General features: G+C 38.3%; 1 protein-coding gene across 3 annotated transcripts in view; it reads right to left on the minus strand.

Moving 5' to 3' along the window:
* The window catches only part of LOC124121182, a 194,124-nt gene that overhangs the window by 103,813 nt on the left and 69,595 nt on the right, over nucleotides 1-20,716 (minus strand). For all 3 annotated transcript variants that reach the window (XM_046484164.2, XM_046484163.2, XM_046484165.2), the window contains exons 8-13: nucleotides 18,027-18,107; nucleotides 15,547-15,656; nucleotides 14,189-14,303; nucleotides 12,946-13,018; nucleotides 11,654-11,938; nucleotides 7,325-7,482 (exon numbers count right to left, since the gene is read on the minus strand). In XM_046484164.2, coding sequence (XP_046340120.2) covers nucleotides 7,325-7,482; nucleotides 11,654-11,938; nucleotides 12,946-13,018; nucleotides 14,189-14,303; nucleotides 15,547-15,656; nucleotides 18,027-18,107 — 822 coding nt within the window. The remainder of the gene's footprint in view (nucleotides 1-7,324; nucleotides 7,483-11,653; nucleotides 11,939-12,945; nucleotides 13,019-14,188; nucleotides 14,304-15,546; nucleotides 15,657-18,026; nucleotides 18,108-20,716) is intronic.

Raw genomic sequence — 20,716 nt, forward strand, 5'->3', positions numbered from 1 at the left:
CATGGCATATTTCCCCTCCCTAGCAGGGCTTGACAATGACAAGACTTAAAATTATTTGCAGGGATTGGCTTTTTTATCACAAAGAAAGACTAATTTCTTCTTCTATTAAAGCCAAGCCTGCATAAAATTAAACAAAACTTTAAAAAATCATATGATTATGCTGGGGTTTTATTTGTTGCAAATAAACATATTTTGATAATAAAAAAAAATCACAACTTGTCAAACAAGTATTTGTTTCAGAAAATATTTACCAAGGTGTCACTTCATTAATATTTGGTCTACAAATTCAACTGACTGATGCCAAAAGGCACAATAACAAAATAAGATAAAATTACATTTAGTTTTAAATTTACTGTAAAACTACAACATACTGCTCTTCAACAATATTTTTTTTTTTCAAAAAAATCTGACTGAAACCAAACAAATTCATGCCATACAAAAATGTAAATATTTAGCTACACAAAGTAATTATCTTTCCAATATCGATCAACTGAAGATCAGAAATGTGCCACCCACTGTCTGTCCACCCCAGCAGAGAATTACCAGCCAAATAGGAGCCAATGCTACCCTGCTCACCTTCAACGGAGACTTGCAGTGATGATAATGACAACCTCACATTTCTCCATCATATTTTATTCAAAATCTAGGAAATATGAACGGGTTTGTAGAGCAGTCTGCATAAGTACTTTCATTCACAGTAATATCTTTTGAATATTGAGATGAAGCTAATGAATTATTAACACAGACTGTAACTGAGTACATGTCTGTTGCCTTCCCCAGCTGTGTCCAGATCAGGTGGCAGACGTACAACCTAGCTACATGGTACTCTGGAACGTCCTCAGTACTGTGTGTGATACATAAGGTGACACACTATCAGTAAATACAACAAATATAGTTAGAAACTACATGTACCGGTATGTTTCTTGTCCCAAGCACTATCTTTGATGAATAAGCAAAATAACAAGATACAATAACAGAAATCAGAAGAAGTTGGTATCCGTAAAAATGTCATGCATTCATGTTCTTCCAAGTTCAAAATGGCTATCAAAGACTTTAATAACAGAAATCATACAGAATCAAAGTAACTTTAACTTCTGAATTTGTTTGTTTCTTTGTTGTTTAATGCCACACTCAGCAATATTCCAGCTATATGACAGCGGTCTGTAAATAATCGAGTCTGAACCAGGCAATCCAGTGATTGACATCATGAGCATCGATCCACGCAAATGGAATACGACGACATGCATCAACCAAGTCAGTGAGCTTGACCACTCTATCTCGTTAGTTACTTCTTATGACAAACATAGTCGCCTTTTACGGCAAGAATGGGTTGCTGAAGAACTATTCTACCCTGGATTTTTCAGGGCTTTTTTTAAATAACAATTGATCAAATCCATTGTATATAATCTCTAGCCACTGCAAAGTTCATAGTAAGAGTACAAAGCCTTCTCATTAGTAAACACTGTAACCATATAAACATCTTGCACTTTAAACAGCACAATTGTATCCCAGTAACCAACTGAGCCAAACAACTTCATGCCAAACAAAATATTCATTTGAAAAACAGAACGCTCTTTTCCATACTGGTTTCCATGTCTACGTCAAGCAATGCTGGCAGCCTTTCAACATGGAAGTAAGGCACCATATGAATCCTTCATCCTTTATGATGATGTTTAAACTTGTCTTCAAAAAGTTCATGTGTAGGAAACGGACTGTTTTAAAAGGCCCTTCCAAAATTTAACCAGTTCCGGTCTGGAATTCTCTTTTTGAGTTTATAGGTTTATTATGCCTCTCTGTTTTGTATGCAAAGTCATGTTGCCCAAATACCATCCTACAGTTTCTTCAGGCACATATTTATGCAACAAGACACCAACAAAGGCACATACATTAATGACCATGTCCTGCTTGAATACAAGGTCCATTTAAGGGTCCATTTACATTTTCAAACAGGCAATGGAATTAAATTTGAATCTAATTCTGTAAAAGAAAATACTTGTGTTAGAAGAAGAAAAAATCACTTGCAAACTGAAATAAAAAATATTCCTTTGAAAGTGTTTATGATTATCTAAGGTTCAAAAATAAAAATTCAATTGCATTTCAAACATGTCATTAAGCACCATGAAACAATTTCATTTCAGCACCGCCTTCAGCATTCCACAGTACTGACACAGACGAGGTGACAATGGAAGTACCAACTACATACCGTGATGCACGTCCCTTCTGTAGAAGTATCCGGGAAGCACCATTGCTTAGATACAAGATCGCTACAGATCGGGGCAAAATCTAGCTTATTGTAGCCCGAAACCAAACACTTTGGTCAATGATGACATTTGAAAAACCTGGACAAATATACATCCACAACAGCACCTGTGTGCTCGGCCAAGCCAAACACCGTCTATCTGAACGGTAAACCAGCGTTTGCTACTCGGCCAGGAATCAATATCACAGGATTGATCCTGTTGCTGAAGCCTTCCTGACATATGTTGATGAGAACTGTCAATGGTGTTTATTGTCAAAAATTTAACAGATTACACCGTCAAGAGAATCAAAGACGTTTGTGTCACGAGGTCTTGGCGCGATGACAATGAAAGGTATTACACAAATCTTGAAAAAGATTTAAGAAGCGAGGGAACATTTGGTGGTTATGGACAGTTTTCATCGCCTGTGCATGCCACCTGTTGACTTTAAACTCACACTACTGCTTCAAGGAATTAGACACAGGGTGTAAAAGAACGGGATTAGCATGTACGAGGAGGTCTGTGTGGGAGTTCTGACACGTTCAGTAAAATAAACTTGTGAAATTAAAAATGTTAAAAGTGAAATCAAAAACAGTGAAATAGACATGTTATTAACAATACAGCAGATACAATTAGTGAATGTCAAATGTAAGACGTATCAAATGCAGAAATTACATTAAAATGTATAAAACAGCACAAATGTTCATAACAATACATTAACCTATGATACAGACCATGAGACTGACACTAGAGCAAGGTAGGGGAATAAAAAGGTTGGAGTTTTTCTGAAAGGATGTTGGAAAATCCCCCTGGGAGTCAACCTTTGGCTTGGGAATATTTTTTTATTGCTCCAGACAAACACAGACTCAAGGAGAGAATGCGAACACATTGTTTCTACAAGATACAAGATTACTGGGAGTTTACAGGTAGAAACCGGGGTGCAATTTCAACAGTCAAATAAGTGTCAAAAAATATACCGCAAATGCTTAAAATGTTTAGGTTTATCTTAGAAAACAATGCTGAATGCTCCACAGATTAGCTTGCACTTACTGAAATCTAAATTAAGTTTTAAAAGATTTTTTCCATTGAAAGTAGCTGCACTTAAACTCTCAAACAAAAGGACAGGCATTTTGGGTGCATTACAGAACAATTTAGCAATTCAGATTTTAATGATAGTTCTATATTTGTGTTTTATTTTAGTGTGTGTGTGATCTAAAAACTTAAAGATTTAAAGCGAAGAAAGCCTGGTGACAATCATGGTCTTATTATATAATATCATTAACATTGAACATAAGATTGATTTAAATTTAAAATCTAAAATTGAATTAAATATGTAGTGATAAATGTCATTAAAACAAAATTAGTAACTGTACTTAGTTTCTTTCAGAAACATAATTGTCAATATAGGGCTTTTCAAAACACAAAAGAATTATTTTGGATCTCTCTAGAATGTTCAAAGGACAAAATAAATTACTTATTGCATATGCTGTAGAAAGGTGACACATTATTTTTAAGAAATTCATGTATTGAGATATTACTTTTGAACATTCAACAGAGGGGAAAATAATTATTATCTCATCTTATTTCTATTATTAGTTTTTAATCAATTTCAAATTATTAAAAATTGAAATAAAAGAAAACTAAAAGTGAACAAAATGTAATTCATTCTTCATGTACACATCACATATTTCAATATACTCACCCAAAACAAATACCAACAAGTGATGTCTAGACAAAGTTATTATCAACGTATTTCCGATTACCAGTAACCATTGCTACACTGAAGGTCTGTCCCGCGGTTCTGGCTCTGCCTGGATCAGGCACATGTACTAACATTTCTTCCCCTGGAATTCATGAATGGGTGGTTTAACATTCCTGTTCAAATATAGGACCATGTTCATAACATGGACTAAATATGAATATCCCTGGTTGTTATTGCCAGTCTGGTTTTTGTTGTTTTTGTCAGAATCATGAGATGTCAACATCTCATGGCCAAATCTAGAACTATGGAAGCTGACTGTCAGAACAGGGAGCATGTCAACAGTTAGTTTTTCCAATATCAATTTCTCAATAAAAATACACACTTTCCTGAATGGTTCAGTTGTTAGTACAGAAAATAACAACAATTCCATGTTCTATCTTGATTATCAACTCAAATGTAATTGTTGTTTAATTCGTGTTTTGTTCTTTGTTCTTGTTAAAAAAAAAGAATGTTCACTGTTGAAATTATCCCTCTTGTCAATTTGTTAAACCCTTGTCAAGAAAACAAAAGCAAACAAAATGTGGGTGTCTAAGGACTTAAGTATTGAAAGCAATTTTAAAATAGATGAAAATTATCAAACAGTGAAAGCAATTTACAATGAAATCAGTTTATAAAAACCTAACTTGGCGGATGTTGGATGTTCAGGAACCTTGGTTAAATATATCACCAGCTCAATTTCTTTAACCCTGAAATGCTAAGGACAACTATCACATAACTTCATATAAAAGATAGCTACGCGATAAATCGCAAAGAACAATGAAGACGAAGTGTGGTTTATTCCACGATAAAACATTGGTCAATTATGACGTCATTTCCGGAGATTTGAACATGCGCTCGCAACTTGGTGATGTCATAAATTTAGATGACGTTATATTTGAGAGGGCAGTGAGTTGTTTCCCTTAGTTGTAGATGGGCAATGTTGATAAACGCAATGGCCGCGAACGACCTCACCAAAAAGTGGGAGGTATGGCAATGAGTATCAGGAGAAAAAGTACAGATAACCGTCGTGAAAAGTGCGAGAATATTCATGAAATGCCAAACGTAAGCCCCCTGTCCATGAAATGGACTTGTACTTACAATATGTGTATGCAAACAGTATGGCATGTCTTGGTACCTTTATCCAATATTGACTAGTACACATAAACCACAGCACAACATTTTTTAATTCTTAATTAAGTTTTCATGTTGACGCGGTTGCACTGGCTGGTTAATAAACATTTCTTAATAAGACCTGGGTACTTTTCAAGGTAAATTCACCTTTTCCTCAATTAAACACTTTGCCAAACTCACATGCTTCCCACCTGCAAGACAGATGCAAGATGGATGCATTAATATGCACAGAATCAGCAACAGGACCTCTTCACATCATATCTAAATTCATCAATATGATTGGAATCACACAAGGATGTCTGATAAGGTCACTATCTTGACTGCATGCTTAAAACTATCTCAAGTAAAATACTCAACCACTTTCAGTATGTCCACTGGTCAGCAAAGGGGCCTTACGGGTGTTTGGATATGATTGTGCTGGGACATCTTAAAGACGTTTGACATCATCTTACTTCTGTAAATATTGCAATGTGTGTGGACTGTACAAAAATATCTTCTTTTTCGCACGTTAGTTCATAATCTAATAAAAACATTATTTCAAAACCTTTTAGCATACTGTCTTCTTTGATTTAATCAGACATTATATCTAAAAACTGCAATTATTACATAAACAGTTATAGGTCTGAAAATGGGACTTTTCAGAAATGAGTCCAAATGTTTGATGCCATCTATCTCTGTAATATATATGAATTGAAGCTGATGAATTGTAGTTTTGAGTTGAACCCCACCAGCACGGGTATGGCACTGACAAACCAAGACATATGAACAAGGACAATCAGGGATTGGAAGCCACAGTCAGGTTTATTGAACACCTAAGGGACATAACTCTGCACAGTGTATTACAGTGCAAAAGGACTGGACAAGACAAGTTCTCCATATATTATTTGATGCATTTGAACTAACACATGTCACACATAAGGGATTTTTATCTCAATATCAAGCAAACTACAATCTATTTGTGAATTTCAAACAGTCTATTTTAATTAGCTGTTGAACGTCGTGCCTCCATACAACATGAAGTCCCAGGTATGGTCACATATTTCACACAAGCAATAAAGCCATCACATTGTCTGAGATCAATTGGAGCCAAGAGCTTCTTGAAGACTTGAGCGCTATCAATGTGCTATCAATGTGCTATCAATATGACTTAATCCATCATACTTCAGGTGACGCCTTGTCAATCTCTCCACACATTCCCAGAATTCCAAGAGTATCCAACAAGAAGCACACATTAATCCCCTCATGAGAGTGGGTAAACATCACATTATAATCTTCAGGGTGATATATACCCCATATATACCCCATATGTACCCCATATATATCCGATATATACCGGACATAAACATCTTAAGCTGTGTAGCACCATATCAAATTGGGTCCAATACATCTTACTAATGGGATCTCGTTGAGGTATTGTTTAATAAGAACCTCTTTGAGACTCTAAAATACCAATATGGAGGCAGCTTGGTGTTACAGAAAATTGACATTTTGGGGCAAATTAAAATATGATGAGCCTGAAATCTACATCATCCCAATCAAACTATGTCACTGATTTACAGAAACAAACACCGCTGATTTGAAGATCTTTAGGATCTGCTGGAAACTGGCTGGCCTCCTAGCCTCCCTATCAGGGATGTGGTGTGTTCTACAGTGCTCCTCTACACTCATGGTATTGCAGCCAGACCATCCAGATATTAATTACCCTACAAAACTCTTGCTGTGCAGCACTGCTCATAGGCTGACATTTTGTCCCAGAAATATTATCTTATTTAAAATATATATATCTACAAAATATATATATATATTTATAATCCAAATGGAGCCCCAAACAATCCTTAATTTCAGCCTGGAGCTGAAGCAATCTAGACTTAACAAATCATTCTAGACTTTTTGGACTCCTTTTCAATTTTTTTCTCCAGGGTCTTGGAGACAGACTACACTGCTCAGAATATAGCTTTACCATTCTCACACCAATCAGTAACTTTGGTATATTTTGTATATTTTATGATGCTTCGGTCAATTACTGGTGAATGATTCCCAGTACATGCGGGTACACAATTGCAGAATTAACACTATAATGTGTCCCTATAAGTTTCACTCCAACAATTGCCAAACAACTTGTAATATTTTGAGGCATTACCCTGCTCAGAGCAGAACAACAGTCTTGACACACACATGCTTATGAAACATGACAATTCCAAAAATATATACTCACAAATACCAGTCTGTCTCCCTCCATATTGAGCTTTTGTATTTCATTCTTGAGGTCAACTAGTCTGCGCTGGAGGTCTGCAAAACTCCTACTGTCATCACCCATGACAGAGTCCCCGGCCATGTGGAGACTGAACCAGCTATCTGCCTCCAGACTCGACGCTGCAACAGTCACAATTAAGGTCTTGTAAGGATGCTTACGATGTAGGAAAGCTTCCACACATTACACATTGCCACACGTACTTGTCATAAAGGTCTGTGCACAGCCAAGACCACAAAGATGGTAAACAGATGCCGGAGGTAGCATTGCATGTAACCTCTGGCTTCCATAACCATGGAGAGTCGGGGAGGGATGTCATCACGTATCGCTATATCGATGTATCGGCAGTGCCGTAGCCAGCCGGGGGGAAGGGGGGCCAGTTGCCCTCATAGATTTTTCATAGAAACAGTTTTATTTGAATCAAGTTGGGGACAGGTGATACTTGTACAAATATTTGCCCCCCCCCTGTCAAAAAAATTAACTACGGCCTTGATTGGTAACTGTTTGATGTTGATGCTGTACTGATACAAATATATGAACATCAATACGTGTAAATCAATAACTTATGTCCACAGAAATATGAAATGTACTAACATCACAATGCTTAAGATGGACAGTGAAGAGGCAGAAAATTCAATTTTATAAACTAAATGGAAGAACCTTGTATATTTTTAGCGTCAAATTGATTAATTGAAGGTGTACATAGTAAATGTTTATATATACACATATGGAATAACTTATCTTAATACTGACTGATATATCACGATACTTTTCAGTCGATATCTCCATACTAAAATTTCCAATCAATGACAACCCTAGAATCAGGTCTAAGTGAGTGACTGCTTCGAAAAATATTTCAGGTATACAACGGTGTGTGAGTACAGTGAAGACTTTCACATATATATCATGGTATATCAGCTTGATGTGGGAGGAAGCTCGCAGTGATGCAGGTCTCGACAATTACCCCTTGGTGAAACGCTCAAGACCGGGTGTGGTGCTGACAAACCTAGAAACAGTATCAGGGCCAACTGGGGCTTGAACCCATAGTCACAGGTTCCTGGCTCACCCAGGGGACACAATTCTGCACAGTGAATTGTGGCGCCTTATAAAACAAAGCCCCCCATGCCTCCTCCATTAGAGAAACTGAAAATACGGAATCTAATATTTAGGACTCAGAAACATGGTCCTTGCATGGAAAATGGATGCATCTCTACATAGTGAATTGTGGAAACACTGACCACTGATCCAGAACCAGGCCTTAGAGATTACCTTGCCAGTCGTGCCTCGTTTATACAGACACATGCGTCATTTCACAATTCGTCCGTATAAACGAATTTCTGTATAATAACTGAAACCAGCTTCTTACTGGAAAAGTTACTTCCCTTCAATTATGCAACTCATGACAGATGACAGAGCAAACAGATACATCCACTCAATCTTTATTCAAGACATACACGTTTCCAAAAGATTTAGCCACTTCTGTTTGATTTTCCTATGGTATGTCCAAATTCAGTGCCATAATGCTTACTGATGGTTTCCAAACTTGCTGACGGGTGTTTTTCCTTATACAGACAAATTTCCCTTTTTTCGCGTTCTGTAACTGCGTGTCGCTTATGTTTTGCTGGTGACAGGCCATACTCACAGTTTGAAGTCACAACTTTGACCTCTGACCTCCACAGACGCCATATTTATCGAATGGGATTACATGTACAATAAACAAGCTCGTCTCAAACGTAACTCAGTGTCACTTGGTTAATTGACTTCACAGGAATCAAAGGATTACCACCAGCGGAAGTGTATTGTCCGGGTAAGTGAGACAGTTTTGTGTGCATTTCAGTGTTTTGTGTATGAAAATGACCATCCGGTTCCGGAAACTGAATTTCCGTATATACGGGTAAATTTATATAGTAATTATTTTGTTTTGAATGAAATCGTCCGGGAACCGAGGTTTCCGGATATCTGAAGTCCGTATAAGCGGGGCATGACTGTATTCCGTTAGACAAGTAATAGTCACAATATGAATTCTCATATCTTGCTTTTGATACACCTATAGCTAATTCTCTTTTCTTAGATTACATATCAATCAATCAAGTTTATTTCGAAATTCAGGCAACATGGCTCATAGTACAATTGTAAGTTTCTTATATTTAGGTCACATGTCCAGAGTGTTACATCTTTGTCGATCTCATTTGAAATAATTTAAACAAATATACAGCAATCAAGCATAGTACATTCTTATCACAGGAGTTAAATAAGTATGCAAATGTTATTCTACCTTTTTAATGTCTGTAATCAGGTAAGAAAACTATTTCTCAAGTGAATTTATTTCATACACACACAAAAAGATATGGTATTCATCCTAATTGAAGGTCACAGTCTACAGATTCCATATGTTAACACTGTGAAGAAGTAACCTAGGTAAAAATCTGTCGGCTCTATAATGCATCAAGGCCAATGATAATCACAACAATCAGCCCAAGTATAACACCCAAAATACATTTTGTTTGTACCCCATTTTGCATGTCATGAAAATTGTGATATTTTCAGTAGCATTACTATATCCAAGATGCCATAATTGTCTCTGTAAAAATTTGTTACACTTACTTGTAGACTTTGCCTATTTTGAGGTTATCATTTTCGCAGAGAAATTGTTGATTCAAATTTAAGATTTTATCCATGAATGATAGGAAAAAAATAGAACTGCACTAATCGCTTACACTCTGATAACTTTCCCAACTGAATTATTAAAACATATTAGTTGCTTTATGCTGACTGGGGTATGACATGTACTAGGGTATAATACTTGATACTATGTACATGACTTGTGTCACTTAGAACTTTCATCCCATCAAGCTGACACACAGTCATACAACAGCAATATTGTCCATCCCGACACAAAGCGACTTTATAGACGGAACTGTACCCAGGGAATATTGCCATTCCTAAAATACAAACTTAAATGTTCCATAAAACTTACAAATTGGAAACATTGTGTACAGTGAGAATTCAGTGGTGCATCATGACTGAGAGCCTGGCCTGACTGGAGCCCTGTCTTCCAGAACACAATGGACAAGGCAGGGCCAGCATGGGCTGCACAAGCTGTGGTGGCAGCACAACAAGCAGTGTATTGTCCATCAGTGTCAGGGAGTCTCTGGGATGGCAAACTCCCATGGTATTCATGATTAAGGTTTGCTATTCATTCATGTGGGCTAGACTCAGTGCATAAACCTCTCCACCTCACTGCAGGTATATCAAACAACGCCTGGTTGATCTTTGCTCTTCGTTGACAGATGCACAATTACACAAACAGTGGATGATAATTATACTGCAGCAAATTCATAGAAACTGAATACGGTTTGCGGAAAATATTTTCAAACCTATTTCTGCTGTGTGGTTTAGTCCCTCTGTGTCCCTCTGTACATAGGTACTTGTCTGTTTGTTTAGGTCAGGACACTGTTTGTTAGTTGAGGTCAGGGCACTGTCTGTTAGTTGAGGTCAGGACACTGTTAGTTGAGGTCATGACACTGTCTGTTAGTTGAGGTCAGGACACTGTCTGTTAGTTGAGGTCAGGACACTGTCTGTTAGTTGAGGTCAGGGCACTGTCTGTTAGTTGAGGTCAGGACACTGTTAGTTGAGGTCATGACACTGTCTGTTAATTGAGGTCAGGACACTGATTGTTGAGATCAGGACACTGTTAGTTGAGGTCAGGGCACTGTCTGTTAGTTGAGGTCAGGACACTGTCTGTTAGTTGAGGTCAGGGCACTGTCTGTTAGTTGAGGTCAGGACACTGTTTGTTGAGATCAGGACACTGTAAGTTGAGGTCAGGGCACTGTCTGTTAGTTGAGGTCAGGACACTGTTTGTTGAGGTCAGGGCACTGTCTGTTAGTTGAGATCAGGACACTGTTAGTTGAGGTCAGGGCACTGTCTGTTAGTTGAGGTCAGGACACTCAACCTTTGATGGACCTCACCCAAAGACAGTATAGGGGAGATAACTCTCACAAGTTGCAAGCCCATGTTCAAATCTCCAGAAATAACGTCATGATAGAACAATGTTTGATCTAGGAATAAACCACGCTTTGATCTTCATGTTCTTTGTAACTAACCGCATTGCTACCTGATATAATAGGGTAATACTAAAAAAGGGGCAATTTATATTTTTAGGCAGAGGGAACATACAGTAGTCTTACTCATCTGAATTGAAATCGATGTTATAGAGATACAAAACCCCTTTACCAGCGATCATCTATTTCTAAAAGGAATTCAATCAGGCTAAATATCAAATGTTAAACTTACATGTCACTGTTTTAAACAAAGGATCGTCTTCTTCTGATGAATTCATTTTGGATGATGATGTGCCCCAAATGTCAGTGAAACTGTCGTCAATGTTTTTAAAACTAACCAAAACTTTTTCAGGAATTTCACTTGTCAGTTTATGATTGTTATTTTTGGTATCACAGTTCTGGAAAATTCTTGCTCCTGAGGTAACTTTTCGAGAGGATTCTTTCTTGTTGAAAGGGTCAAAGGTGAAAGGTATGTAGATTTCACCAGCATCCAAGTCTGCTAGTGTAATTTTCTTCTCTGAAAAGACAATCACAAATACACCATATGAAATATTGGGAAATGGATACAATAGGGATAATCTGGGTGCTGGTTATCATTTACTTATCTTATCTATTTTACATTTCACTGCCAACCAAACTGATAAACAAGATATAGTTTTGTATTCTTGCCATCTAAACTTCAACACACTCACTCCAGTTGACACTTCTTGTGTGTATACATCTGCACCATCACAACCCTGTAAATATTGCTTCACCATCACGACCCTGTGAATATTGCTGCACCATCACGACCCTGTGAATATTGCTGCACCATCACGACCCTGTGAATATTGCTGCACCATCACGACCCTGTAAATATTGCTGCACCATCACGACCCTGTGAATATTGCTGCACCATCACAACCCTGTAAATATTGCTGTACCATCACAACCCTGTAATTGCAGCACGATCACGACCCTGTAAATATTGCTGCACCATCACGACTCTGTAAATATTGCTGCACCATCACGACCCTGTGAATATTGCTGCACCATCACGACCCTGTGAATATTGCTGCACTATCACGACCCTGTAAATATTGCTGCACTATCAGGACCCTGTAAATATTGCTGTACCATCACAACCCTGTAATTGCAGCACGATCACGACCCTGTAAATATTGCTGCACTATCACAACCCTGTAAATATTGCTGCACCATCACGATCCTGTGAATATTGCTGCACCATCACGACCCTGTAAATATTGCTGCACTATCACAACCCTGTAAATATGCTGCACCATCACGACCCTGTGAATATTGCTGCACCATCACAACCCTGTAAATATTGCTGCATGATCAAGACCCTGTAAATATTCCTGCTCCATCACAACCATGTAAATATTGCTGCACTATCACAACCCTGTAAATATTGCTGCACGGTCAAGACCCTGTAAATATTGCTGCACCATCACAACCGTGTAAATATTGCTGCACTATCAGGACCCTGTGAATATTGCTGCACTCTCTCAACCCTCAACATACCTTTCTTTTGTTCATACAACTGGTGAAATGGATCCGGGTCCTTTGTAGCTTTTGTGTGGATCGCCCTTAATTTCTGAAATAGGAAGTATCTGTCAGTAGCAACATCCACAGCCATGTGTGTACACACCCTATCATACTGTACACACGCTGGCATTATGTTTTACTGAACCCATACATCAGTGCATATTTTAATATTCCCAGCCCTGTTATAAAGCATGCCAGAGCCATTATTACCCACTGTACCATAGACAATCTGCACATCCTTCCAAATCAACCTCATATTGTCAATTTGGCATGTTTAGATTTGTACATTCAAAATTGAAAATGAGATACAGAATCCTTTAATATCAGTTACAGTGATGAACGCAATGAAATAGATTCACTTGTTACAGAGTAAATAATTTGAAGCATATAAGGTGTTAATTATAACATACACAAACGCAAGAATGGGTAGTAACAGACCTCAATCATTGCAATATACATTAACAAAATTAATGAGAAATAGGGCAATATGCACTGTGAAGTCCTATAAACAAAGTTACAACCATAAACATGAACAAAAGACGATTGACAGAGATGTGATCTATGATATAATTATTTCATCCACATTATCCTTCTATTCCACATGTTAATGTTTAGAGCAACAAAATTATTGAAGATGTTATCAATTCCATTCAGGGATCCCTATAGAACCAAAATGTCCTAAATCAGACACTAAGAGGCTGGCTCCACAACAAATGTCATTGTATACATTCCCTGTATAGAAATTAACCATAACATGAATCTAATGACATTCGATCTGGAAGTCACTTTAGTTATCACCAGCCAGGGCTTAAAGGTTTGTGCTGACACTGAGGGCAACAGAATCTAGGCTGGGAGAATAAAGGGGGATAACTCTATTGTCAACATTTGGCTCCAGTAGGCTTAAAGTATTTGAAATCCAAGAAACTGTTTCAAAATATAGGCCTCTGATATTATATTTCAAATTTCACGGGACATTTACCTCAGAAAATCAACAACCTTTCTCATATGGTATCACCCAGTGAGGATACAACTTAGATCCCCATCACTCTATCTCTTGTCATAGAGGTAGCCAAACTGAATGTGGTGGTCAGGTTAAGTTGATTGATTGATTGTCATGTGATGTTGCTCCTAACATCAACCACTTGCTTGTCGGGTCTGTCACTTACAGGCTACCATGCTATAAGTGCAATATTGGTAGCTAGCTATGTGGGTATCTGACCTTGTTGAGCTCTGTGGTGCCACTCTTCAGGTTGCGGATGTCTTCATTCAGCCGCTGTTCCTCCAGGATGATCTTCACTGTGCTCTGCCGCACACGCTCATGTTCCTTCTTTAACCTGCAACAAACCCCAGATACATACAACACCATGATACATATGATCAAGCACCTGCCCGGAGAGCGGGAGGTTGGTGGTTTGATCCCCTGGCTGTGACATTCAACACTATGGTACTTCTTGTTACCCTGCCTTCTGCTCAGTATTAAGAGACAAAGCAAGGACTTGTTGGCTCGATGTCAGAATAATGTGTCTGAGTGGCAAATTTGAACTTAATGCTATCCCGCTAGCCCAGGGCTGATCAAATTTTCAAATTTCCCCATTGTTTTAACATTACCTGTGCATTTTATCTTTACCCAGGCTAGAGAAGCTTTTGAGTTTAGTTCTAACCCTGGAGTGGGGTATTCAGGTTTCCCTGCAGCATGGTATCACTCTAAAACTAGCATAAGTCCGGACGAGTGCAAGGAGCCACACACACACATAGCTACATGAGTGAAATAAACTTGAACAGGAAGTTAAACACCATTTCGCCTCACATAACATTCAGATACACAATAATCACTAAATGTGAAGAATTCTGATTGTGTGCCTAAATTTAAAAATTTGAAAAGAGATTTTAATCTGAACAGCCAGTCAACTATGCTATCATTATTACAAAAAACAAATGTTGAAAATATTATTTTACAAAATGCTGAAACACCCTGATAATACCTAGAAAATAACAACTTTTGAACAAAGCATCTTCCTTCAGCAAAGGAAACATTCATAAAATGTCTTTATTCAGTGAGATAGTCTTAAAGTGGAAACATGTCACAGTAAAATCTTCAACTATGAATACTGAATTTTCTTATCGAGTTCGCTGGCAATTGTTAAAAGACACTAAAGTAAAGTTTGTTGATTGTTAGGGTAAGTTTTGCTTCAGTATTGTAGCCATGTCTGACAGGGTGGGGCTTGATGGTAAGAGCCCTGCCCCCCGCCTCCCTTACTTACATGCACCTATGCATTGATATTGCCAGTAGTTAGAGGTGAGTAACGGTATCCCTATGTTATGGGTTTTCGATGCTTAAGAAACATACATAGTATTCTCTCTAATCACATGAAACACTGTAAAACATCTCATTCACTTTTAAAAGACAATTTTCGCTTAAAAACAAGCCATCATCTGAGTATTTACAATGTCTGTGTGATGCTACACCCCGCACTATAGCGCGAGTAATTGCAATAAACATTGCCGTCTGAAAACGTATGACGTCCGAAACCCTATGATCTGATGGTATAAGAAACTTCCCACTGACTATGTTCTGACCTGTGTACTATTTCTTCTTGTTTGGTGATCTCAGCATTCTCCCCAGCAACCTTGGCCTTGAACTGTTCAGCAGATATAGGACTTTGTCCAGATTTCTTCAATAAATGATACTGCAAGAAACAAACCACATCATGAAGACAAAGTAGACACAATTTATGGACAACAACTTCTTTAATGCTGTAAAGGCGACGTCTCTGTATCCATAAATTGTGTCTACTTTGTCATCCTTCAACTTCTAAGTAATGCCTATCAAACAATTCACATCATTAAGGCTGTCACGTGACATTGACCCCACCTGTCCCCTGGTCATTCTGTGTAGACAGCCTGCTGATGTACGGTGCTTTTGCTCTGTACACATAACCTGTGATGAAGGTTTCCCAGCACCCCATGCTTGTCTCCCATGGGATTTAGGGTTATACTGGGATCCCAGCACCCCATGCTTGTCTCCCATGGGATTTAGGGTTATACTAGGATCCCAGCACCCCATGCTTGTCTCCCATGGGATTTAGGGTTATACAAGGATCCCAGCACCCTATGTTTGTCTCCCATGGGATTTAGGGTTATACTAGGATCCCAGCACCCTATGTTTGTCTTCCATGGGATTTAGGGTAATACTAGGATCCCAGCACCCCATGCTTGTCTCCCATGGGATTTAGGGTTATACTAGGATCCCAGCACCCCATGCTTGTCTTCCATGGGATTTAGGGTTATACTAGGATCCCAGCACCCCATGCTTGTCTCCCATGGGATTTAGGGTTATACTAGGATCCCAGCACCCTATGCTTGTCTCCCATGGGATTTAGGGTTATACTGGGATCCCAGCACCCCATGCTTGTCTCCCATGGGATTTAGGGTTATACTAGGATCCCAGCACCCTATGTTTGCCTTCCATGGAATTTAGGGTTATACTAGGATCCCAGCACCCTATGTTTGTCTCCCATGGGATTTAGGGTTATACTGGGATCCCAGCACCCCATGCTTGTCTCCCATGGGATTTAGGGTTATACTAGGATCCCAGCACCCTATGTTTGTCTCCCATGAGATTTAGGGTTATACTAGGATCCCAGCACCCTATGTTTGTCTTCCATGGGATTTAGGGTAATACTAGGATCCCAGCACCCCATGCTTGTCTCCCATGGGATTAAGGGTTATACTAGGATCCCAACACCCCATGCTTGTCTTCCATGGGATTTAGGGTTATACTAGGATCCCAGCACCCCATGCTTGTCTCCCATGGGATTTAGGGTTATACTAGGATCCAAGCACCCTATGCTTGTCTCCCATGGGATTTAGGGTTAAACTAGGATCCCAGCACCCTATGTTTGTCTTCCATGGGATTTAGGGTTATACTGGGATCCCAGCACCCCATGCTTGTCTCCCATGGGATTAAAGGTTATACTAGGATCCCAGCACCCTATGTTTGTCTTCCATGGGATTTAGGGTTATACTAGGATCCCAGCACCCTATGTTTGTCTTCCATGGGATTTAGGGTTATACTAGGATCCCAGCACACTATGCTTGTCTCCCATATGATTTAGGGTTATACTAGGATCCCAGCACCCTATGCTTGTCTCCCATGGGATTTAGGGTTATACTAGGATCCCAGCACCCTATGTTTGTCTTCCATGGGATTTAGGGTTATACTAGGATCCCAGCACCCTATGTTTGTCTTCCATGGGATTTAGGGTTATACTAGGATCCCAGGACCCTATGCTTGTCTCCCATGGGATTTAGGGTTATACTAGGATCCCAGCACCCTATGTTTGTCTCCCATGGGATTTAGCGGTAGAACAAGCCCTCAGTATGCCATGCTTGTAAGAGCTCACAAAAGGAGGATGGATCAGGTGTGGTGATTGTGTGGTATCATACCTTGCTTGGATTTATTGTTGCTCATGCCATCAACCCATGGTTTGCCTGGACTAGACTCCATAATTTGCAGAAAGTGATAAGGATGAACTGTTGACTGTGGCATGAAACAACGCTTTCACTCATGCCAGATGTTTCTACACCACATCCACCTATTTCACTTGTTTTGACTAGTTAGTGGTAGCATTGTTATTTTGTAAAATGGACAAAAAAGAAAGTGAAATTGCTGAATTTTAACCCAAATTTAATTTTTTGTCAAAACATGCTAAGAATGGGTACCACATGCTTATGTCCCCTCATAACAAAATGCTATTTAGGCTTTCAAAACAATCAGTGCAAAAATCAAATTAACAGTTTCCATTTGTTGGCAAACATTTCATGTGTATCCACATCCTCCAATACAAAATATCAACTATTTTTCCAACAAACTTGTAAATAAGACATAATACACACTTAGGCCAAAGTTTTCTTTTCCTTGCTCACACAGGTTTTTGTAAAACATCCTGGTTGCTAGGTGGGGAATTGTTTCTACAAGAAATCGCTGTCATGAAAGCAGTGTGTGTTGGATACATGTGATGAGCTGCACACTGGTTGAGAGAAATCTCTCTACTCACCAAATCACGACAAATCTTCAGTTTACCCTCTGCAAACTGCAACCTCCGAGATTCTCGACTAACGTCTTGTTTCCGTTTTTCCTGCAAAGGAAAGCATGCAGTTATTTCCTGTGTGTTCCGGGGAGGATTGATGAAATCAACATTGCTGGATACCATAGTTATTCTAAGAAATGCTCTCAAACAAAACCTATGCATACAGGATATTTTGATATTCTTGTTAAATAAAAGGTTTATCTCATTCAGTGGTCTGAATATATCTGCTTTGTTTGGCAATAAAACACAATTACTATACATAACCAAAGTGTGACATGATTCATCAATATTGTAATAAATTTGAACTTGCTTGGGAAAGCCACCAGATAAATCTGAAGTAACTTCCTCAAACCTGTGGTATCTGAGCTTTGTCTCACGGTGTTATTGAATCATTGGGAGTGCTATTTGACATTGCTGTATTTCACCAGTGAAAAAAATGTTCATATTTCATTCAATAACTTTGGCAGTTCACAGGCAAACTAAGAATAAAAATAAAATTAAACATGCATCATACACATACCTTATTACTTATTGTTAACTTAACAGTCAGTTTTATACTCCTGAACTATGCTGACATGAGAACAATAGTGTCTTTGCCTTGTCTGTGCCTGTCTACAGAGGACAAACTTAGTTTAAGAAGGTTAATCTTCTCTGTACAATTGTCAGTATAGACAAAAACCCTATAATAGAATACAACATACCAAGAAAAATTCCAGGGCCACATTGCATATTTCGATCTTAATGCTAAGAAGATCGTTACTCCCATACTTCAACATTAGCTTACGATAGTCATTGCTCTAAGATTGCTTTGTGGAAATAGGGCCCTGACATCTAATTCAAACATATTGTTCACTAAATGAGTATTAGTAATGAATATCTGTATTTATCACAAATGTCTACAGATAGCTCTTAAGTTCGACAAAATTGAGTACCTATTATCAAATCAAATGGACAGAAAGCATACCCTGGCCGTACACAACACATTGTACCATTTACGGTAATTATGACCATATCCACAGCAGTCAGAAATCACAGGTCACTGCTTGATCAAGTTACAAAACAGGGGCCATTATTAATAAGACCCTATTGTCAGCTGAGAAATGTACAATCACTGGTTGATTTCATGATAGGACCACATGAAAGTTGGCTGTCAGAAGTGAGAGGTGTCACATGCTGGGCCTGGCCCCCGGTCAGGCTTGAACCTCCACACACAGGTGTGGTAGATTTCACCCAACTGGGACTTGGCATTGTTACAAGGGGATAACGTTCCAAAATCTCATAACTGTTGCAAGGGAAAAAAACATATTGATGTAGAATTTCTCCGAGTGTGATCTTGCGCTTATAGTTACTTACTTCAAATGGAAAGGTACATATTTCGTCAAGAAACAAAAAGAAGTTTCAGAAGTCAGTGTGAATGTTAGTGGTGATTAATTATATTTGGAAGTAACAGATTCAAATATGACATGGCAAATTGTGAATTTGTAAACGAAGCTCTGTAAAATTTGTAAAATCAGCTTTCATGTTACAGTTATGAACACAATCCGATTTCAACTACCATATCAGTTTTCAAGATGTCCTATCAAATGTGTAACTATTAAAACCAAATGATAAAGGTACTAACACTTGCTCATTCGAGTCAACATAACACATTTCTTTATGATTAATAAAAGTATATTCTGACTGTGCATGATCAATGACAATTGTTGTATTTAAATTATGCCATGACAAGGATCCATAAACCCACTGAAATATCAAAGGATTGGACACTGACAAGGAACGTAAGACGATTTACATAACAGAGATAGCCGTGTCACTGTTGCTATAGAAAGTATCTGGTTATTTGTCAACTTGTAGACATGAAGAAAACAACACAAGACAGAGGTATCCTTAGCTTCATATAGAGGTTCTATCATTTTAAATTATCATAATCTCTCCATGCATAGGTATAAGCAATGGATATCGAAATTATTTCAAAATTAGTTTTCCAATGATTTCATAATTTGAAACATCAAAGTCAGCAAGTTCGGATTACATTGATTCCAAAGCGCAAATAGTCAACAGACTTTTTGTTATGTGATTAATTCTGTAGAATAAATTCAGCTGAAATACAAAATTAATGTCTTCAGGCTTTGGATGAAAGTGTCAATAAATTTGTTATGGTGGCCAAGTACATAACAGAAAGTGAATGGTGATCTACATTATGTGAAATGTTCCAGGAATAAATTTCTTTTGTCATCGTACCAAGTGTTGACAGAGTCTCCAGGAGCCACTCTAGCACTCACTATCAGCTGAAGGACTCTCCTAGATTGTGCCGATATCACCTATGGGGCTGTACTTAATGACAGCCCTCTCAGTCAATGGTCAATTGTTGCACTGGTGTCAAACATTCAGGCCTTGACATTTCTATACAAACTGTCTTACACTGCACCATCAAATGTAAAACTTGTATAATATATTCATGTCAGTGAGAGTGTGATTCTTGAATATCCTACTTTTCTCTACAGTACTTGATCTGGACTGTAGAGTGTTACCACTCAAACATCCTCTGTTAATTGAAGAATGAGATACTCAACGTTATAATAATCCAGCAGTAATGTATTCAGATCAATCTGAAAATCTTAAGAAACATAACCATGATATTAATAATTCAATAAGCC

This window comes from Haliotis rufescens, unplaced genomic scaffold (genome assembly GCF_023055435.1).
Source record: "Haliotis rufescens isolate VD_foot unplaced genomic scaffold, xgHalRufe1.0.p SCAF_2, whole genome shotgun sequence".
Classification (NCBI taxonomy): domain Eukaryota; kingdom Metazoa; phylum Mollusca; class Gastropoda; order Lepetellida; family Haliotidae; genus Haliotis; species Haliotis rufescens.